At 44.4% G+C, this 22,132-nt stretch overlaps 2 protein-coding genes and 1 long non-coding RNA gene across 5 annotated transcripts in view; 2 read left to right on the top strand and 1 right to left on the bottom strand.

Moving 5' to 3' along the window:
• Window positions 1-13,934, top strand: part of eprs1 (glutamyl-prolyl-tRNA synthetase 1) — a 30,857-nt gene extending 16,923 nt beyond the window's left edge. The window contains exons 14-37 of one of the 3 annotated variants that reach the window (XM_084668017.1): window positions 771-907; window positions 1,835-2,042; window positions 2,154-2,266; window positions 3,845-3,965; window positions 4,199-4,348; window positions 4,525-4,689; window positions 4,808-5,038; window positions 5,428-5,652; window positions 5,887-6,099; window positions 6,339-6,557; window positions 6,893-7,117; window positions 7,259-7,509; window positions 7,608-7,659; window positions 7,835-8,044; window positions 8,144-8,216; window positions 8,317-8,396; window positions 8,535-8,636; window positions 8,769-8,924; window positions 9,079-9,276; window positions 9,397-9,570; window positions 9,936-10,096; window positions 12,090-12,168; window positions 12,395-12,459; window positions 12,767-13,934. In XM_084668017.1, coding sequence (XP_084524143.1) covers window positions 771-907; window positions 1,835-2,042; window positions 2,154-2,266; window positions 3,845-3,965; window positions 4,199-4,348; window positions 4,525-4,689; window positions 4,808-5,038; window positions 5,428-5,652; window positions 5,887-6,099; window positions 6,339-6,557; window positions 6,893-7,117; window positions 7,259-7,509; window positions 7,608-7,659; window positions 7,835-8,044; window positions 8,144-8,216; window positions 8,317-8,396; window positions 8,535-8,636; window positions 8,769-8,924; window positions 9,079-9,276; window positions 9,397-9,570; window positions 9,936-10,096; window positions 12,090-12,168; window positions 12,395-12,459; window positions 12,767-12,917 — 3,759 coding nt within the window. In that variant the 3' untranslated portion in view covers window positions 12,918-13,934. The remainder of the gene's footprint in view (window positions 1-770; window positions 908-1,834; window positions 2,043-2,153; window positions 2,267-3,844; window positions 3,966-4,198; window positions 4,349-4,524; window positions 4,690-4,807; window positions 5,039-5,427; window positions 5,653-5,886; window positions 6,100-6,338; window positions 6,558-6,892; window positions 7,118-7,258; window positions 7,510-7,607; window positions 7,660-7,834; window positions 8,045-8,143; window positions 8,217-8,316; window positions 8,397-8,534; window positions 8,637-8,768; window positions 8,925-9,078; window positions 9,277-9,396; window positions 9,571-9,935; window positions 10,097-12,089; window positions 12,169-12,394; window positions 12,460-12,766) is intronic. The other 2 variants (XM_084668018.1, XM_084668019.1) reach the window with 2 other exon arrangements.
• A 506-nt stretch (window positions 13,935-14,440) lies between these two features.
• LOC146261655 (lactoylglutathione lyase-like) lies at window positions 14,441-19,281 on the top strand. Its single transcript, XM_084668432.1, has 5 exons — window positions 14,441-14,679; window positions 15,542-15,624; window positions 15,800-15,940; window positions 18,059-18,216; window positions 18,835-19,281. The coding sequence occupies exons 1-5, from the start codon at window positions 14,611-14,613 to the stop codon at window positions 18,924-18,926; spliced, it is 543 nt and encodes a 180-aa protein (XP_084524558.1). The 5' UTR covers window positions 14,441-14,610; the 3' UTR covers window positions 18,927-19,281.
• Window positions 19,282-19,433: 152 nt separating this feature from the next.
• Window positions 19,434-21,838, bottom strand: LOC146261654 (uncharacterized). Its single transcript, XR_014724801.1, has 3 exons — window positions 21,722-21,838; window positions 21,460-21,565; window positions 19,434-19,695 (listed from the first exon to the last, which is right to left on the bottom strand). It is a non-coding gene; the product is annotated as an uncharacterized LOC146261654 (long non-coding RNA).
• Window positions 21,839-22,132: the final 294 nt, after the last annotated feature.

Genomic DNA, 22,132 nt, shown 5'->3' with positions numbered 1-22,132 from the left:
ACGTCACTCTGCTGCGCCGCTCAGAATGCATTTTCGTTTTCGAATTATGGGCAGTTCTTTGCGGGCAGAAAACGAAAATGCATTTCTGGAAATGCATTTGAATTGTGGTCACGATTTTGCAGCCATGTTCTTGAAAATGAAAAAGCATTTCTGGAAATGCATTTGAATTTGAATTGTGGTCACGATTTTGCAGCCACGTTCTTAAAATGAAAAAGCATTTCTGGAAATGCATTTTCATTTTCGAATTTTACATTTCAAATAGAATTTTGGTATCTATTTGTTGGGGCATATTTGGAAAATTAAATTTCAAATGTCTTTTTCGTTTTCATTTTAATTAAGTGAAAGAATGAGCAGTCTTAAAGAAGAAAATTAAAATGCAAATAGAATGATTGATTACTAATTTTATTTATGAGTCAAATAATGCAGCCACATTCTTAAAATGAAAAAGCATTTCTGGAAATGCATTTTCATTTGAATTTTGGTCACGATTTGCTTCCATAATTATTGGGCTGTTTCAAAGGGTTGCATTAGGGTGCTTAGAACAGCACACGGGACATTTTCAGCCCAACCAATGTTACATGAAACAGTGTGAAATACCCTATAAAATCTGTATATTACCCCTTTAAGCTAAATTACAAAAAGGTGACATTTTTGTGCGACAAAACTTTGTTTAATCTTTACCAGGGGTGCCATTTATTCCGGAGTTGTCTGTACATAATGACATTCTTCTGTATGTGTGTCTCTCTCTCTGTCCTGTGTGTCCCCCCCAGAATACTGAGGTGGGGATGAAGGAGGTGTGGTATGGGCCCAGGGTGCTGGTGGAGGGGGCAGACGCTGAGACCTTCCACGAGGGGGAGACGGTCACCTTCATCAACTGGGGCAACATTGTCATCACCAAGATCCACAAGTAAGACTGCAAAATCAAACTGTCAACTGCATGTCTGCTGATGGGCTATATAAACCAGTGTTTCCCCTAGGATTTTTGTGGGGTCTGTCCGATGCCCCCCCCCCCTCGGCCGAAATAAAGTTCTAACCCTATATTTTGGAGTAGGTTCATGTAATAGTCGAATAACAAATGTAATATTGCATATATTTTTTTTCCTACTTTCCGTAAAGCAATACAGTTAGGCTACTTAAAGTATGCTCTAGATGGCAGAAATATGCTGCCAATTAATAATTGACGTAACAACTTATTGTAAATGGTCAGTTGCCGAGCCTATCGAGGTACTCGAAAGCATGTACACTGTCGGCTTCATTTGATCTTGATAGGCTAAGCATTCTGTAGCAAATAATAACAATATACCCACTATTAATTAAAACTACTTCAGCATAATAATGCACCTAAAATACAAACTTGAGCAAGGGCAGCAATCGCTATCGAATCAACAGGCATGCAATTATGCTAGCAGGGGAAGAATACAAACAATGAAAATCACCAGTTAACATAAATTTGCTATAACTGTAGACTAATTCAATAACAGGCTTTAATGAACTGAATATATTTATAATATATAACATAAGTTATACGATTTACAGTTCTCAAGGAAGCACACACGCAATCTCAACTGCGCTGTGAAGCGGGTGTCCTTGCTATTCTCCAACATGCACTAACAATCACTGCTGATAGACGGCCTAAAATTTTGTACAGCCTTATTTCTGATACCGTGGCGGCAGAAATTAAGCCGTAGCGGGCCACCACGACAAAATCAACATAGGGGAAACACTGTATACAGATTAGGGTACAAACAATTTGTGATTGAAGGTGATCAGGGTTTAAGGGGGGGGCGGGGATAAGTATAGTTGGGGAGACTGAATTTGTTGAACTGCTCTCCAGAGATGCGAATGATAAGGTGTCGTCCATGGAGGCCCGTTTGGACCTGGAAAACCGTGACTACAAGAAAACCACCAAGATCACCTGGCTGGCCGAGGCAGACCGTGCCCCTCTGCTGCCCACTGTGTGTGTCAACTACCAACACCTCATCACCAAGCCTGTCCTGGGGAAGGATGATGACTTCAAGGCCTACATTAACCACCAGAGCAAGGTAAAGGGGTTGATGAGTGTTGATTCAATGTCGTCCCCCCCCAAATATCTGGATCATGATTTTATCACTCCTTTTTACCCCCCCTTTCCTCCTCCCCTCCCTCCCTCCCAGCTGGAGGAGAAGATGCTGGGAGATCCCTGCCTGAAGAACCTGAAGAAGGGAGACATCATTCAGCTACAGAGGCGGGGCTTTTACATCTGTGACCAGCCCTATGAACAAGTCAGGTGAGTCCATCACTTAAGAATGCTCAGCTTGAGCGTGTGCACACACATGGAAGAGACGTGAACTAGACAGAATATGAATACGTACAAAATATGTTATGTATTTGACGCAATGGGTTCAATTAGAGCAGGACGGGTCAAAGTGAAGTCGAATGAAGATGACGTTTTATAACATTGCAAATTAATTTAATCAACATGTTACAAAATGAAGGATTGTGGCATGCATATTGTAAATGAAAGGGAAGCCAGAGTTTATGGCCTAAGGTGTAATGGCGCGCAAAAATATAAGAAGATGAAGTCTGAAGAGAGAACAATGGTCCACATTCCCTTCAATACCCAACCATCATCTGTGAAAAACAAACATCCAGACCACTTCTTATGACCCTTACTTAACATAAATGACTACCAATGCAACAGAAAACACACACAATGAAGTGTGTGAAACCCAAAGTAAAACTTAATTTAGGATATAAGAGGTGGGGACAAGGTGTCTTCCAAGCTACACTTTCGTAGGATAGATAAGCTGGAGGAACTTTTGCAACTAACTTAATTCTAAACATGTCAGTAACATGATTGGGTATGTAAAGAGTATCTTATTCCCCTTTTCCACTGATGCGTTTTGGGTGCTGGTTCGGAGCCGGTGCTTAATCTCGAACCAGTTCTTTCTTTTTCGACATCCTGAGAACCGGCTCCGAACCAGGGAAAGTGGTTCGCAAGTAGCACCACATCGGAGCTGGGCTTGAGTGGGAACCAAGTAAGAACCGCTTGCGTCAGGGCCGGGGTTACCGAGACCAACACGTTTTTACAATTCATATTTCAGGCTCAACGGTACGTGTAAATCAACATCTGAATTAAAATGTGTTGAGAAATGGGCAGTGTAGTTGCTGAAAACGGCTAAACAGGATTTGTAAATTTGCTCCGACTTCGATAACCTAGCTAGCATCGCAGTGCAGTGCAGAGCAGACACTAGTTGCTGCATTTTATCATAATCCTAACAAAATGAGTGAAATCAGAAACGCATGTTATGAGCTATTGAGCCTATATTTAACACAAATGTAATACACAAGCACTATACAGAAAACGTTTATGAAATGTTGCGCTGAGAAATGCCAGTGTTGTCATACTGCTGCGAGTCCAGGGTATTGCGCAATGTTAAACCACACCCTGCATCTATTACAACTGCATGGCTTCGTAATAGAAGAGTTGACCACAGCTGGTCTCCCACTGGTCTCCTCAGTACCCAGACATATACAGACTGTTGTTAAAAGAAGAGGAAAAGCCACACAGTGGTAAACATGGCTTTGTCCCAACTTTTTTGAGACCTGTTGCTGCCATCAAATTCTAAATTACTGTATTTTTTCCTTAAAATTGTACATTTCATCAGTTTAAACATTGGATATGTTTTATATGTTCTATAGGGAATAGCCACACAGTGGTAAACATGGCCTTGGGTTTATGAGATATGCAAATACATGTATTATTTTATTTTACACAATGTCCCAACCTCTTTGGAATTGGGGTTGTAATACAGAATGTCTGGTGTGTGTCTGTGTTTTTTCTGTTGGTTGTTGCTCGCTCCAGTCCCCACAGCTGCAAGGAGAGCCCCTGTGTGCTATTCTACATTCCTGATGGACACACCAAGGAGATGCCCACGGCTGGCTCCAAGGACAAGGACAAGACCAAGGGCCAGGTTTCCTCCACAGTATGTTCCAGACCCTGTCACTAATACTACACGCTGGAGACATCTATCTGGGACAGGACCTCTTGCTGCTAATTGTTTAAGAATAATTGTCTTTCTGGTTGAATTTTTTCTAAATTTCTATGATATAATATTTGTGTAGTCTCTTTCCATATCGGTCTGTATCCTTGTCTTCATATACAGATCCCCATCTATATCTCCAAATCTATTTTTGATTTCTCTGTCTCCTCCCATAGCCTGTTTCCAAATCCAAGGCAGCCTCAGCCCCAGGGGGAGATGTGTTTTCCAGCATTGTGGCCCAGGGCGAGGCCGTTCGCCTCCTCAAGGCGGCCAAGGCCCCCAAGGAGGAAGTGGACAAGGCCGTACAGCAGCTTCTCACTCTCAAGGTCAACAGATGAACGGAATTCAATATTGCTGTTGATGTTGATTTCGAAATATTATGTAGACTGGTTTATTGAATTCTTGATAGGTTTTCCTTTGTTTCAGTTCTCATCTTAAGTGACCAGTATACTAAAATGTCTGTCTCTATCTCTTCTACTTTTTCTCTACTCTCCATGAACAGGCCCAGTTCAAGCAGCAAACAGGCCAGGACTACAAGCCTGGCATGGCTGCTCCTCCCAGCTCCAGCCCCGCCCCACCCACCCCTCCCGCAGACTCCTGTCCATTTGCTTGTGTGGTCGAGCAAGCGGAGCTAGTCAGGAAGCTAAAGGCTGAGAAGGCTCCCAAGGTAGCACTTTCTTTGATTGTATGGATTATTTTGCACCTTACCAGAGGTAAACTGATGTTACTCTAATTTATATATTATAACTGTAACCATTCCAACATGACCATTCCCACTCCCATAGGACCAAGTGGATGCTGCAGTCAAGCAGTTGCTAGCTCTCAAAGCCCAGTTCAAACAGCTGACTGGCCAGGAGTACAAACCAGGGATGGCCCCCCCAGCCCCCAGCCCAGCCCCAGCCCCAGCTCCAGCTCCCGTGCAGGCCTCCCCAGTCTCAGGGTCCACAGACCTGTATGAGAGGGTGACTCAGCAAGGGGACCTGGTCAGGAAGCTGAAGACCGAGAAAGCCCCAAAGGTGAGGAGAGGAAAGGCAGGCAGGCAGCCTATGGTAGCATGGAGGTAGCATAGTCTGCCACCCTATGATCTGTACATCCCATCCATGTTCCTTAGTCCCATCCACCCCCCCCCCCCCCAATCCTTCCTCTTACCCCTTCTGTTTCCTTCTCTGTATGTTCCTTTCTTCATAAATCGCTACCTTGCTCAATATTTCACAGTTCTACAGTTGTATAAATACTCACGTTCTCAATGCAATTCTTCCCTATGCTACTTCTGCTCTGTACATTTTCTCTGCTCTTTTTTTCTCCTCTTTCCAACATTCTTTTTTTCATCCTCATCTTTCATTTTCTCTCCATCTTCCTCTTCTCGTTCTTCCCCTCCATCCCCCTCCTCTCTCTCTCCACCCAGGACCAGGTTGATGCAGCAGTAAAGCTGCTGCTGGCTCAGAAGGCAGAGTACAAGCAGGCCACTGGCCAGGACTACAAGCCTGGAGCTGCCCCTACTTCTGCCCCTGCACCTAAATCTGCCCCTGTCCAAACTGCCCCTGCCCCTGCAGCAGGCTTGGACATCTATGAGCGTGTGTCTCAACAGGGGGAGTTAGTGAGGAAGCTGAAGGCAGAGAAAGCTCCCAAAGTGAGGCCCCAGTCTATGGCTTTAAAACCCAAATCTTAATTGTTCTCTTCTTAACTGTATTTTCTTCTTTTCTGGCCTCCTACTCCTCCATCCAAACTCCTCTCGTTCTATTAACATATTCCTTGTTTTTTCCTGCATTTCAACTTCCATCTTCTCTTTTTGTCTTTCTCTCCTCTTCCTTTCATTCTCCCTCCTCTCCTTCCCTCCCTCCCCCTCCTCTCTCTCTCCACCCAGGACCAGGTTGATGCAGCAGTAAAGCTTCTGCTAACTCTGAAGGCAGACTACAAGCAGACCACTGGCCAGGACTACAAGCCTGGAGCTGCCCCTACTTCTGCCCCTAAATCTGCCCCTGTCCAAACTGCCCCTGCAGCTGGCTTGGACATCTATGAGCGCGTGTCTCAACAGGGGGAGTTAGTGAGGAAGCTGAAGGCAGAGAAAGCTCCCAAAGTGAGGTCCCAGTCTATGGCTTTCGAACCCAAATTCTGATTAGACTCCAATATTCTTAACTGTATTTTCTTCTTCTCTGGCCTCCTACTCCTCCATCCGTACTGCTTTCGTTCTATTAACATCCTCCTTGTTTTTTCCCACATTTCCCCTTTCATCTACTCCTTTTGTCTTCCTCTCCTTTTCCTTTCATTCAACCTCCTTTCCTTCCCTCCCTCCCCCTCCTCTCTCTCTCCACCCAGGACCAGGTTGATGCAGCAGTAAAGCTGCTGCTGGCTCTGAAGGCAGAGTACAAGCAGGCCACTGGCCAGGACTACAAGCCTGGAGCTGCCCCTACTGTTGCCCCTAAATCTGCCCCTGTCCAAACTGCCCCTGCCCCTGCAGCAGGCTTGGACATCTATGAGCGCGTGTCTCAACAGGGGGAGTTAGTGAGGAAGCTGAAAGCAGAGAAAGCTCCCAAAGTGAGGCCCCAGTACAGCCCAGTATATACTGCCTTTATACAACCCTGTCTCTGGAGACATTCAGTCCTGCTGTTATCAGCTCCAACTAAAATCTTGCCAAATAGATTCCAATAGTTCTATAGATTCTAGGTGTTTTGACAAGCTTAAATAGGTTACTTATAAGTGGCATCTGAGTAAAAACTTCAGAAGGATAGCTCTTCAGGAACAGGATTGAAGTGTAAACATACCAGAGAGCAGAAAGAGACAACACATCGCCTTTCTGGTTATACTGCTCTGTCCCAGATGACTTATCCTTTCCGTCTCTCGCCCTTTCTCACTTCCTCCCTTCTTCTCAGGACCAGGTGGAGCCTGCTGTGAAACAGCTTCTGGCTCTCAAAGCAGAGTACAAACAGCAAACGGGACATGACTACAAACCTGGACTACAAGCTCCAGCAGCCCCTGCTCAGGCTAGTCCCACCCAGTCCACACAAGGCCCCTCTCCCCAGTGCAAGGAGTTGTTCTCCCAGGTTGCCCAACAGGGGGAGCTAGTGAGGAAGCTGAAATCAGAGAAGGCTCCCAAGGTACAGTGGAGGGCTATTTTGCAAGCTGACCTTTACTGGGGGTGAAATTAAAACAAATAACTTCTGATAACGTGACTGAAAATGAATTATTGACAGCCTTTGCCCTCCCCCACACACACTCACAAACACACACATACACAGGACCAGGTGGATGAGGCGGTGAAGACCCTTGTGTCCTTAAAGAACCAGTACAAAGCCCTTACTGGTGAGGACTACAAACCACTGTCGACCACTGGCACACCTGGTGCCGAGGACAAGAACCGCAAAGAGCGTGAAAACAAGACCGAGAAGCAGGGAGGAGGAGGGAAGAAGGGGAAGGGAGACAAGCCCAGTCAGGGGAAGGAGGCATTGGTAGGAGCAGGAGAGGGCCAGGCACCCAAGAAACAAACCAGGTGAGACACTAGTGAATGTGAGGAAATCACGGAAGGGATAGGACCATTGGTTATGCTACTATAGACTAACATTGTGCTCGCTCTCTCTCTTCCTCGAGGTTGGGTCTGGAGGCTAAGAAGGAAGAGAACTTGGCAGACTGGTACTCTCAGGTAAGTGTGTATCTCACTTGCGGCCTCACTTTTCAGATCTCCTTGGTGTTTCAACCAAGCCCCTGACCTTTAATCCTTCATCCAATCCCTGAACCATCTCCTTCTCACCTGTCATCTACTTCTTGACCTTTCACCCCTGACCTCTCCGCCCCATCTGTCCCTCACTGTGCTGCAGGTGATCACCAAGGCTGAGATGATCGAGTACTATGACGTGTCTGGCTGCTACGTGCTGAGACCCTGGTCCTTCTCCATCTGGGAGGCCATTAAAGAGTTCTTTGATCGTGAGATCAAGAAGCTGGGTGTGGAGAACTGCTACTTCCCCATGTTTGTCTCCCAGGCCGCTCTTGAGAAGGAGAAGTCCCACATCGAGGACTTTGCACCTGAGGTGAGGAGGAGGTTGTGAGAGAATTTGAGTGTGTGTGTTTAGAACTTTATTCAACGTTTTCTCAATGATTTCTGTTTTGTTTCTTAACACCAATTACAGGTTGCCTGGGTAACACGGTCAGGAAAAACCGAGCTAGCTGAGCCCATCGCTGTCCGACCTACCAGCGAGACAGGTCAGACTCTCTCTCTCTCTGTCTCTCTCTCTGTCTCTCTCTCTCTGACACACACACCACTCTTGATTACAGACCCTCATCCAGTCTTTGTCCCCTGCAGCCATGTACCCAGCCTATGCCAAGTGGGTCCAGTCCCACAGAGACCTGCCCATCAAGCTGAATCAGTGGTGCAACGTGGTGGTCAGTACCTGCTCTACTTCCTGCCTGCTCTCTACACTCAACCTCTTACGGGAGACACGATGTTTGAAGCAAGCTGTGATGAATACAAGGGTTCACATTTCCCCCCACATTCTGACCCGTATTTTCTCCTTTCTCCAGAGGTGGGAGTTCAAACACCCCCAACCCTTCCTGAGGACCAGGGAGTTCTTGTGGCAGGAGGGACACACAGCATTCGCCACCAAGGAGGAGGCAGCCGAGGAGGTATAGCTGGCTAGCTGGATGCTAATTACGCTACCACTTTGTGTTTGCCTCTTTTCTTCTATCGCTTTACTTTGCTGCTTCTGTGTGTGCGCACCCTATACTCACTTCACCTAATGTTTCCCTCCCTCCCAGGTGTTACAGATCCTGGACCTGTATGCACGGGTGTACGAGGAGCTGATGGCCATCCCAGTAGTGAAAGGCAGAAAGACAGAGAAGGAGAAGTTTGCAGGCGGAGACTACACCACCACTGTGGAGGCCTTTATCTCAGCAAGCGGCAGAGCCATCCAGGTAACTTCCCCAGTAGGGACAGTGGGTCGAATCCCACAGCTATACTGTACATCCCCATAGTCTCCCAATTCATTCTTAATGACGCATCATTTTTCTCCTTTGTCCTCTTGCCCATTTCTCCTCCTTGCTTGTCATCTTCTCTTCCTCCTCTCAGGGTGCCACGTCCCATCACCTGGGTCAGAACTTTTCCCGCATGTTTGACATTGTGTTTGAAGATCCTAAGAAGCCCGGGGAGAAGCAGCTGGCCTTCCAGAACTCCTGGGGGATCACCACAAGGACCATCGGCGTTCTGACCATGGTCCACGGAGACAACATGGGTCTGGTTCTGCCACCAAGGGTAGCATGTCTGCAGGTACTCCCCCCCCCCCCACACACACCCACACACACACGTGGCCCTTTCAACTGAGACTTCAGCCTGATGCCGACACACACACACAACCTTTTATGGTGTTGTACACGTGTTCTCTTCCAGATCATCATTATCCCGTGTGGCCTCACAGCCTCCCTCCCCGAGGCAGAGAAGGACGCTCTCCTGGCCCAGTGTTCCAAGTACTTGGCTCGTCTACAGCAGGCCCAAATCCGCGTCAAGGCCGATCTCAGGGATAACTACTCCCCTGGTTGGAAGTTCAACCACTGGGAGCTCAAGGTAAAAAAAAAAAAAAAACGTGGGCTAGAAAGGCACCACACTCATCTGATAACTTGGCTCAGGTCAAACACAAGCCCTGGTTTAAAATACTGTAAGAGTAACCTTCTGAAAAATATGAGTTAGAACAGATATCAGCTAGGAAGAGTACTACTTTGCTCTAGGTCTCTTCCGTTATTAATTTCCCCCTTCATCGTTCATCCTTAAATATGTTTTTCTGTCCGTCCATCCATGTTTCTCCCTCTCTCAATGCGTTCTACCTTCACTCTACTCCCATCTCTCCCTCTCTCCACTCCTCCTTCCTTTTACTACCCTTTGCGCTCTGTCTCTCTCACTCACTCCTTCATTTCTTCCTTCTACTGTCTCAGGGTGTGCCTATCCGACTTGAGGTGGGTCCTAAGGACATGAAGCAGCAGCAGTGCGTGGCGGTGAGGAGAGACACTGGGGAGAAGATCACCATGCCTGAGTCCGAGACAGAGAAGAGGCTCCCCCTGCTGCTGGAGGAGATCCAGAACAACCTGTACACTCGGTAAGGCGCACCACACACAAGAAGCTTTATGTGAATTCACAACACCTATGGGTGCATGTAACGCTGTCCCCTCCACACTGCCAAGCTGCCTGTAGCAGCCGAGATGGAACTATATTTAGCCAGCTGTCTCATACTGATTTTATTTTTGTACCTGTATTTAGCAGGTCATGTCTGACTACGGTCATGTACCACCAGCCTGCCAAACTTCAGGGAGTACTTTTAATGTAGATGTCTAGTCAACTGCTACTTTTGCACCTTTCTGACCTGACAAAATGCTGTCAGGCATATTTTGGTACATCAGAAAATGCATCAAAAGCATTCATGTTTAACCATCTCGCTAGCACACGAGTGTTTGTACATACATTAGGACAAAGGACACCAACGCAGTCATGCCTGGAAATGTACAACCCTTTTTAGGTATTACACCTATTTGTTACATGTGCTGTAGATTCTAGCTGTGGCTCAAACTTTGAATGCTTGATACAGTTTGGCTACTAGGGGGTCAGATAGTACTGATCTGGTAGAACCTCTGGATTAATTTGACAGTGAAAATAAGACTATCTAAACCCACAGCAGCACTGTGCCCTGGAATGTGAAAATGGAAAGCAGGGAAGAAGGTTAGCTGGTGCACGCAAGCTTGAAACGGTGGGGAGCTTGACGTGTAGGCCCTGTAGTAACCTGGGGTAAGCCATTGGGTAAGGCTTGGTGGAGGAGGAGATGGGAGAGGAAGGGAGGCTGTTTTTAACTTGATAGGTGGTGAGAAATATCTTAGTGTATCCTATATCTCACTGGGAGCCAGTGGAGGTTGTGGAGGACGGGTGTTGTGATCTCTGCAGCAGGTGAGGGTGAGCAAACGGGCTGCGGAGTTCTGGATGTATTGAGGTTTATTGAGGATGTTGTCAGGTGAACTGCAGAGAATGTTTTTGCAGTAATCATGTCTGGACGTTCTGAGGGCATGGATAAGTGTTTCTGTCGGACAGGGGGAGGGCCTGAGGTTGGTAATGTTCCTGAGGTGAAAGATGGCAGTTTGTGTGACCTGGTTGACATTAGGTAGGAACTAGAAGGTGTGGGTCAAGGATGATTCCAAGGTGGAGGACCTGGGTGGAGGGGGTGACCATGAAGCCATGTTTAGTGAGACGGTCTGTGTGGAACAGCAGAAGGAGCAGATGATGGAGATTTTAGATGTATTGCAGTTGAGTTTGAGAGAGGTTCCATTGCATCTATGAATTCATCTCTGCAAGTCGGGTGGTGAGGGTGGAGTAAGAAGAAGAGCTGATGGTTTTGGAGGATGGGTCAGCAGGGTAAGTGTCCTTGGGTTTCTTGAAAGGCGCTGAAGAAATAAAAAGTATTTTAATTATAAACCTAGCTGTGGAAACGGAGGCCATGACGGCAGAGGATCTGTCCAGGATGAAAAGGAGGGGACCATGGGTGACTAGGGTGGTGGGGAATTTGCGGTTGTTTTTGGAGATGTATTGATGACTGTCAGAGAGATTTTAGTTAAGCCAGGAGAGGGGGTTGCCGGTAAGGCCAAGGGAGTACTGCATGCTTGTGAGGAGGATGGAATGGTCTATATCAAATGCGGTGCTAAGATCGGAGCAAGTAGAAGTATGTAAGGAGTATCCTTCGGAAGAAGCATTCCTAAGGATGCTTAGGAAGCCAAAGCCAACATGTTCTTGGGGATTTCCAGCAGGGAGGTTTCTGTGTTGTGTTTGGAGCGGAAGCCGGATTGGAAAGGTTAAGTACTAGGAACATAGATTACATCTATGATAGGCTCAAATAAAATAAGATAAAAAATATAAATAAAGGGTAATAAACATCCTAATATACCTAAAAACTCGCTTATAGAGGTTTGCGGTTAATTACACCCACACACCATATACATTAATTCACAAACACGCACTCGAATGTAGTAAATACACACACACGTTACCTGTTAAACATTAATGTGTGTCCTTCTGTGAAACCATGCATCTCTTGTGTCTGTGTGTCCCAGGGCATCAGCTGACCTGAAGCAGCACATGGTGGTAGCAGACACAATGGAACAGTTCCAGAAGGACCTGGACCAGGGAAAGGTGAGTGGAGAGAGGAAAGGAGGAACACACACTATACACGCTGTAACTCATTGAGCTGCCAATGGGTTTGACCCATTGATTAATTTTTGGGGTAGGATGTGGCTGTATGATGTATTAACCAGTTAATTACTAGTTTTAGTTGGTTGATATTATTGCTGATTATCTCTCTTGAAGTACTCCAGAACATCTGTGAGATGGAGTTGAAATGTCCTTTCCCTCTCTGTAGATTGTCCAAATCCCCTTCTGTGGAGGTATTGAGTGTGAGGACTGGATTAAGAAGACCACGGCTAAGTAAGTCACAGAGAACAACACCAAGTGTACCTGTATGTGCAGTATATGCCCCTAAAAAGGTTTAAATCCCCTACTGGCTCAAGGCCTGTTTTCATCTTTACTTTTAATTGCGACGTAGTTAAGGCAGCATGTCTGTGTTGCTTAGGCGGCCGCCTTAACTGAAAAGTGCTGCGGGAAACCCTGCGATAAGATCATGTGTACTGAGCACCTGCTTGTCTCTCATCCATCCTCCACAATCCTCTATCTTCCCCAACTTCTTCCCCTTCTCTCTCCTCCTCTGTCTCTCTTGCCCCCCACATTCCTCCAGGGACCAAGACCTTGAGCCCGGGGCCCCCTCAATGGGAGCTAAGAGCCTGTGTATCCCCTTCAATCCCCTGAGAACCCTGCAGCCTGAACAGACCTGCGTCAGCGGCAAGGAGCCCGCAAAGTACTACACCCTTTTTGGACGCAGCTACTGAGGTGGAGGAGAGAGGATGAATGGATGGATGATCTCAATAGGCTCTTGTGGTGTACTTTCCACTTCTATCCTCCTTGGTTAAGTTATTTTATATGGATGTTGATACAGAAGGGAGTCAATGTCGGGGTGTCTTGTTTTCATCAGCACAAGATTTATGGGAAAATAAAAGTAAATATTAGCTTTTATAGATTTTTGTTTTCTGTTTCTAGTGAATGAGAGGAAGCCAGAGAAGAAATCCACTAAAGGCTATTGAGACTCACTAATGAGAACAAATAATTGTCGCACTCTGGTATTTACTTTTCCCTTATGTGTTCGTTAGTCACTGCAATTAAATAATCACCCGGTCTCTCTAGCAAGCAGTAAACGTTTACAGCTTGCCAGAAAGACTGGGGTAACTTACTGTCCTCAATTTTTATAACTGGTGATCTGACCTGTAGCCTTAACCACTTTAACCCTATCCCCTTCTAAATATCTCAGGACCTTCAAAAGGACACAGACACAAAGTTTCCCTGACGCAAATAAGGTAGAGCATTAGGCCCTGGTCGTATTCAATCATCTCAATTACTGCTCCGGTGTATGTGGATTGGTGGTTGGAGTGTCACGGATCTTAAAATGTTTTGCCTTTTTAGTCAAGATTTTATCCGAAAAATGGAAGGTGTCTGCGTTATTTAGATTGGGACCTAAAACAGAATTGTACATCAAGGGAAATTATCCATTGATTTTCGGCCCTTAGCTAGGCTTTATCTGTGTATGAAACTTGATGTTCTCAGTGCCTGTTGTAACAACCCCTTTAGTTTACTATGACAACCGTTTGACTGATGGGTGGTGTGCACTGGGTAATATGGGGACTGTATCTACTTCATCTGAATCCACCTAACCTCATAGGAATTCTCCAAACATGTAATTATGTAATATCATTAATTACTGTATATGTTAATATGCTGTACTGTTAAATTCCTCATGGCTTTTTCCTGTGAATTGCAGAACTTGTCTACAAATAAAGGGTATTTGAAATTGCCATTTGTGTGATTGGTATAATATGGTTGATTATATTTAGTGTTTCAAGAAAAATGTGGACCGTGGATTAAATCGCACCAACACCAGCATAGATGTTTTCAAAAAACGAGCTAATAAATTCAAATTAAATGAAGGACTGATTGTTGAAATGGACCAAAGGGTTGCATATATGTATTATATATAAATACTTGTGCTCAGACAAATGTAACTTACTTAAACGTACACTACGCTAATCCTTGGTAACTTATTTTAGTGCCTTTTTCACTTTGCCTTTTGATTTTGAATGCTAAGTAGGCGTACAAGTTGGTAGAACTTGCTACATTGGCTAAACAATTTTGTCCGGTTTGATTATAGTGATCGGGTTAATTCTTATGTTGTCCTACTTTGTTGGGCTGTACCTGTGCTGTACGTCTCAAGAATCATTGCAGTTTATTATGGTACATCGACTTGCACAGACCTCCGACCCAGCTTGCAAATAATCGTTACACAATCCTACCCAACTCCTCCCACTGCAAATTCAAACCTCTCTAGCACAGACAGCCGTAGGCCGACGCCACTCCATATCTGAGCGTACTGTCAAAATTTGTTTGGTCGTTCCTCCCTTGCTGCACCTTGGTTTTGTGCCTACCTAACCGCATAGAAGGGACATACCTTGTCTCTCTGTTTGCCCCCGCAAAATGACCGATCAGGGATTGTCAGACGAAGCGGTTGCTGCAGCTTGCAAAGATGGAAACGCCATTACCAAGGTAAGTCATTCGATTATTTAGCTAACTACTAGACTAGCTACTGTAACTTCTAATGAACGAGTCGGCTGTCGAGCAGATGGGCCTGCTACTGCCACGCTAGCATAACTTCGAATTCCAGTTGTAACTCAGTGTCTGTTCATAAGTGCATCGTTAAAAGCAAGCTAACTGATTATCCCGAGTAGCTAAACCAGAGCAGCTAAATATTAGCTAGCCAGGTAAGAATAGCAAAATTGAAACCATAGTGAGTTTATTACCGCTACCGGCTGTTAGCTGTTGTCACGATTAATGCAAAAGTTGGGGATGTCGGCAGCGACTCTACTGTGTAGACTAGTTGCTCGGCTTGTTGGTACTGGTACATATAGTTTGGACTTCGGTAGGAGGCTCGCTTGATAAGCCCTGCCAACTCTAAAGTTGGAGAAGAAAGGACGGCAGGAAATTACTCCTCTCACAGACATAGATAACTCTACAGTCACCGTCATGGATGTCTATTTTCTTTCTTTATATGCACTTGTACTCACTCCTCCCGCTGCACACCCTCTGTGACACACAGTGAGTCTCTGTGTGTGTTAAACTTCATGGCCAGTAGGCCAGAGAGCAAGAGAAATACCCTGTCCCTCCAACTGTCGCATTATCCCTATATTACTGATGCTTGCCTGAGTATTTAGCCTTGACCAGATACTTTTCCACTCAACAATACAGTGGTACATTCAAGTTGAAGCAAAAAAAACTCATGGACATTTATAACATAAACAATGTCTTGCTCAAGAGCTGGTCTGCATCAAGAAGACATACGAAATATTGATTCACATGATTAGAAATTGCTATTTTGGTGACTGATCTGGAAGGATCTGTGTGGTTCCAGGATTTTATGATGCAGCAGACCATGCTGAGGGTGAAAGATCCGGTGAAATCCCTGGACTTCTACACCCGGATCCTTGGGATGACGTAAGTAGCTCATTGTGGAGGTGGGGATGAAACCGGCAACCTACGTTTACCATTAAACCAAAGGCACATTCCCTGAATAAGTCTAACAATATAAAAGTATATTAGTGAAACATAAACAATTATTAATACTTATTGGTGACGTTGTTCAGCTCTTCCTGTTACTTCCTGTCTCCAGGCTACTGCAGAAGTTTGATTTCCCTTCCATGCGCTTCTCTCTGTTCTTTCTGGGCTATGAGGATAAGAAAGAGATCCCTGCGGATGTGAAGGAGAAGACTGCTTGGACCTTCTCCAGAAGAGCCACCATCGAGCTCACACAGTAAGGGATGGGATTCATTGGTTTAACAATATTATTATTCATGCTGGTTTGATGCATCAAAAACTGTGGTTTACAGACTTGGAAGTCAGGCCATCAAGACACATTCTTACTCAGGACTTTAAATTAACTTTTTTACTTGGTGGCACTTTGTGTTCCAAACGTTAAAACGTTGGCAGCACCCACTGAATATCAAGGAGCACCACAACAAAAAAAATTATGTTGTATTTTTTTTTCTCCACGCTAGTTAACTCCCTGTCACTTGACAACGGAGCGCAGTTACAAGGAGTGACGATGGCTAATATTAACCAGAGCTATTGAAAAAGAGAGTTGCGACACTCCTTGGTCTTACCGACACACAATCATGTGGTTCATGTACAGTGAGGGATTTTTTTTGAACCCCTGCTGGTTTTGTATGTTTGCCAACTGACAAAGAAATTCATAAATTCATTTTAATGGTGCATGTCAAAATTGTTATATTGATTTGCATTTTAATGACTGAATCAAGTATTTGACCCCTCTGCAAAACATGACTATTGTTGTCAAAACCCTTGTTGGCAATCACAGAGGGCAGACGTTTCTTGTAGTTGGCCACCAGGTTTGCCCACATCAGGAGGGATTTTGTCCCACTCCTCTTTGCAGACTTTCTCCAAGTCATTAAGGTTTTGAGGCTGACGTTTGGCAACTCGAACCTTCAGCTCCCTCCACATATTTTCTATGGGAATAAGGTCTGGAGACTGGCTAGGCCACGCAGTAACCTTCGTGGATGTTTGCATGCGCCACTACCCGGGAACAGTCAGGTAATAGTGCGTGCAAACATTTATTTTTGTTTAGAAATACAAATATTATAGGGAATGCAAAACTTATTTAAATCACATTACAATGACATTATGGTTAAGGTATTTAAATATTTCAGGGACTCCTCCGCGTACTACTAGAAGGGGGCACGGGTACCATAGTTTTCGAACCCCTGACTAGATGTCTTTTTTTCACAAACCTCAGACTAGACACACACACACAAACATCATTATAGTGGTTGAAATACAGTATAAAATGTACAATTATTATGCTCCTGCACTTCATTTGATCCCAGAAGACAACAGGGAGATGGCGAATAATGGTTGGCTGCAGCATTTGGATGCAGCAATCAGTCTGAGAAAGGAAAGTGAGGGAAGCGAGGACAAGACTGTGAGGAGATTGAAAGTGGCATACCAAGAGCCAATGAGCCAATTCAGTGTCCAAGTGAGCCAGAGGGAGGAGTTAAGAAAACGTATAGCCCAGACAAGGTTTCAGGCAGCCCTAAAATGACAGAAAATAATGAATGTGGTCATATGGGAAAATAAAATGTACTGTTTTTTTCGGAAATAAAATGATTTAGAACTCACGCGTCTAAAGGTAAATATTATTTAAATCCAGGGCAATACAAAACACATTACGCACTTACATACTTTCGTTTTCAAAGTGTGGCATGCTGTAGTGCCTATAATCGTGCATTGCGTGGTATCATTGTTCCCTTATCAATTGTGGCATATATTCCGGTGCGGTTTATACTCAGATTTACAAACACAAACCTCCCATTCTAGTCTAACAAGCTATTATCTTACAATAAACGTACACTAAAGCTGGCTATATGAAATACCACTATTTACTAAATTGATTAGGTCCAGTAATGTGTTGAAATACTGAAGTGATTTGATCAATTTACTAGAAAAAGTGCTTCGGGGCTAAACAACATTTGGAATTATGGGTCGGCCCTTTTACTTGACTCGCATTACTTCCGCATACTTCGATTACAATGGAAGTCTATGGGAGTGTCGCAACTGTCTTTTTCTATGGCTCTGATATTAACCAAATTATCTCAAATCTGCATTAAAGTTTAGAACTTAAAGATGAAGTTGAATTGGTTATGTCATGTTGTATAGAACGGTGGATCAGTCACTGGATCAGCTCACAGCAGGCTGTGCTAAGAAATAAAAATAGGTCGCACCATCTTCACTTGCACAAATGCTCTCAAATATATTTTTAGATCACAGAGACTCAATTTGGGGAGCATTTCAAGCCCTCTAACTAATCTGCTCTCTTCTTTTTCTTCTCTCTCCCCTTCCTCTATCCTTTCTCTAGTAACTGGGGCTCTGAGAATGACGACGGACTGTCGTACCACAACGGTAATTCGGACCCCCGTGGTTTTGGACACATTGGAATTGCCGTGCCCGACGTGTACGCTGCCTGCAAGCTGTTCCAGGAGCAGGGAGTCACCTTCGTAAAGAAGCCTGACGATGGTAATTCAGCCGTCTTTCTCAGTCCTGAACCACAAACTAACATTGGCCGGGTTTCCTCTTAACGCTAAGAGCTTCTTAAGAACGTTCGAAAAGCACTCTAGAACGTTCTTAGAACGTCCAAAGCAGAATAATGCATATAGAAAGTACAGAAGAAAGGTTATTCGAATTCTGGCGCACAGTTAGAAGGGAGACACTTCGAATTCTAGAATTCAGGAAGAGTCTACAAGATTAGACTAGTTATTTTCAGATTCTTTGTTGCAAAAAATCAAATCAAAACACAGATCAACCATTGTTATATTGAGTAGAATACTTTTTTTAATTGATCATTTGCATTGCAATATTATTTAGTCAAATACTAGGCTTTATCTCTAGCTGCAAAACCAGTTCAATGTGTAGTTGAACCAGGTAGCAGAAAGTATCACTATTAGTTGACTAATGCAGTACACAACATGCATCATTACAGGTTGCTTGATGCTAAGCATTTCTCAATAGGTTCATAGTATAACCTGTTGTCAACAAAGGAGGAAATCCTTCAGTCTGAGCATTGTGTTGAAGAGTTTACGCTCTCTCGCTCTTTGACTCTCTCTTACTCTTGTCTACTCCATTTCTCTCTGCCAGGTAAAATGAAAGGCTTGGCTTTCATTCAGGACCCCGACGGTTACTGGATTGAGATCCTCAGCCCCAACAACATGGTGTCCATCACCTCCTAGATAAACCAGCCCACCAGAGCTCTTTACCTCACACAGCCCGACAGTTCGAGAGACTGTCACGTGGCCTACTAGACAATTCAAGGCAATTGCAAAGAGATCATGAAAACGGCAAGCCCGCTATGGTGAATAACGGAATAACAGAGCTGCATGACACTTGTCATTCAAATGTGACGTGGACTGTGGCTTGGCTGTAAATGGCTATGGAATTGGACAATTAAAAAGCGGTGGGGTAAATCAATAGATGGCTATCTGAGTTATAACCCTGGCATTGCATATGTATAGAATGTCTATTTTTGTTCTATTAGTACCTTTTCAAAGGTCATGCGGTGCCATTAAAGATGGATATCACTGTTAACCTGCCACTTCTATCCACACCTTTTGTGTCTGACAGGTCATAATTATAGACTTTGCTTGCTGGCTGTGAAGGCACAAACGTGTGTGTGTGTCTCAGAGAAAGTATATTACAACCAAATAGATGATCTTTGAAAGAATGAAGCTGAGTGGACAGCTCGGATGTGTTATCGCTTCGAGGTTTATTTGTGTTATACTAGTTGGTCTCTTCACATCCTGATAGAAATCAACAAATCATTGCATTCGGCCCGAATGTAACGATAGGATGTCCCTCCTTGTCTATCAATCTATATTTGCACACCGCCGTGCAACATGTTTGCATGGACAATCACTCGTCATTAATGCGGGTTCCTTGTTATTGTGCAGAGCAAATGTGACAATCGAGGGCGAACCGCAGCAACCTTTTGTTCCTCCTGAACTGCAAATAAATGCAAATACTGTATTAGAAACATCAACAAATATAAAAAACGTCTGGATCAGCAGCAGTCTAAAAACATAATCAACATAGGCGTTTATTTTCCACGCTGGAGGCAACTGCAGGAGTCGAAGGATATAAAAACCGACGCCATGGTTGCTGCTTTTATTTTGGACAGGTAATTCCATTTGTTTATTTTGGACCCAACAACACTGTTTTGCTCAAATTGATATTTTAATCTATGCTAGATGTTATGTTTGTGTACCTCTCATCTATCAAGAGGCAGGACTGTTAACCTCTATCCTTATTTCCTCTAATGTTCTAGGACACTGTTTCACTAAGTTCCATTTGTATCCAATCTGACTCTCGGCTAGACTCCAGACCACTCCAAAAGTTAAAATTGTCATTGTTAACCAAGTACTTTTTCAAGTGTGTTCTGCAAAAGGACAAGGACTTAAGTAGCAGGAAAATGCTCACCAAGGGCACATCTGCATGCCAATATAGACAATGGTTCTTCTAAGTGATCTTTTGAGCAAACAGCCATGATCAATAGAGTCTCAATGCTGACCTGTCTGCAATTAAGTTCTTCTCCTGTGGGTGCAGGTTATCACACTATGAACACTGCAGCTTTCTGTCCAGAGGGAGGATTGTAAGGCTGGGTGTCAACCTGCCGCCACCACTCGTATGCTAAAAATCTGGAATTGCTGTACGGAGTCTCTTTATTTTAGCTAGTCATATGTTGATCCGAGTAAGGGTCAAGATGTGGTCTGATTGGTTGTTCATGGGTATAAAGGAAATTGTGAAGCATAGTTCAGTGGATTCTTCGTCTCCTGAAGGCTTCTCCTCAGTACAGTACTACTGCCAGTAGCTGCATGTCATGACCGTCAAAGTCATACATTTTTTTCCTGAAATAACTTGCTCCTTCAAACAAAGGCGTAGAAAGATACACTGATGAGAGGGCTTCACATATGCTCACAGAACTGCTCCTCAGCCAAGCTAAACCCTCAAGGAAAAACTCCCAGGAAAAGTAATTGAGAAGAAAACCTTTGGGAGGAGCAATTCGGCGAGGGATCCCCTCCTCCAGAGACGCTTGGTGACCGAGAGGTGCAGAGTGCAGACCATAGGCTAAACATAGTCATAGATCAAGAGTTTAGAAAAAAATGTGCAAGTAGATGTTGAAACTCAGAGTTTCAACTCAGTGCTCTGTAGTAGCTGTCATCCACTGTAGCTACCATCTCACACGTATTTGTGTGCCCGGAGATATCTGACGGCATTGCTATTCACGGCAGATGATAATGAGATAATAAATAAGCTAAGTGCAATAGGAGTGTTATTGTGCTTTCATGGGTTGTTTTCTTTGATTGTACTTTGCTTCAATTTGAATTCATTTTTTAAAGATTCTTTAATTTACTACATGTTCATTACATTTTCTCATATGTAAAATAAGTATTATTAGCCAAAGCCATACTTTGTGTCAGTTTCAGTGTGTGTGAGAGTTTTTTTGTTGTTGTGTAATACAAGGCCGTAGCCTTGGAGTCAACATTAGGGGGGACGATGATTTTTTTTTAAAATTTCGGACAGCGTGCGTGGTTGCCTGTCATAGCGTAGCACATTTATATTTTTATATCAATATATTGGGGGGGACATTTTGACCAGATTTGAGTGTGTTGTCCCCCCCAATATGTATTATGATTACGGCCTTGGTGTAATAGTCAATTATTCTACCAAGTGACGTCTGGTGAAGGTGATCAGTGTGACTCTACCCACCTGTTCAGGAAGGCAGTCCTGGCATGAGGCATGAGGTGGATACTGAAGTCAGAGGGGACCGACCTCCCTGCTCCTGAAGACTCGGGAACTCCCTGATGAGCTGGCGCTGGAAACCAATTATTAGCTATGAAACGGATCCCAAAAATATAGTATAGTTCTTTTTACAAGCAATGTCACAGAGGGCTTCACATATGCCCATAGAACTGCCCCTCAACCAACCTAAACTATCAAGGAAGACACAAAATGTCCCAGTAAAACTCACTGAGAAAAATGGAAGAAACCTTGGGAGGAACAATTTGGTGAGGGATCCCCTCCTCCAGAGATTGTTGGCGAAAGAGAAGTGCAGAACACAGGCTAAACATAGTCATGCATCAGGAGTACAGACATCCAAAGTTCAACTCAATGCTCAGAGTTTGCAAATGTTATCACATGGCTTCACAGGACAGCCAGGTAGATGGACAGATAGGGACCAAAGAACTCCCTGTTGTCCGTCAAAGGAGACCGATGTCCACTTGGCGACTAACTCCAACGTTGGCAGACCGGCGACCAGGCAGATGTTGACAGCTCAACCCCCCACACCACAGGAGAGGTGTGGAGGGGTGACAGTGAGAAGACATCAGGATTAGAGAATACAAAGGAACAACTGGCAGTTACAATATCAGTGAGGGTGAGG

This window comes from Hypomesus nipponensis, chromosome 12 (genome assembly GCF_054491055.1).
Source record: "Hypomesus nipponensis isolate SF chromosome 12, ASM5449105v1, whole genome shotgun sequence".
Taxonomy (NCBI): Eukaryota; Metazoa; Chordata; class Actinopteri; order Osmeriformes; family Osmeridae; genus Hypomesus; species Hypomesus nipponensis.
Note: the sequence above shows the minus strand (reverse complement) of the source record. Positions and strands in the feature narration are given on the sequence as shown.

Coding starts and splice junctions, on each gene's coding strand:
- LOC146261655 (XM_084668432.1), top strand. CDS start 14,611: ATGACCGATCAGGGATTGTCAGACGAAGCGGTTGCTGCAGCTTGCAAA. Junction 15,941..18,058: donor GCCACCATCGAGCTCACACA/GTAAGGGATGGG, acceptor TCCTTTCTCTAG/TAACTGGGGCTCTGAGAATG. Junction 18,217..18,834: donor CGTAAAGAAGCCTGACGATG/GTAATTCAGCCG, acceptor TCTCTCTGCCAG/GTAAAATGAAAGGCTTGGCT.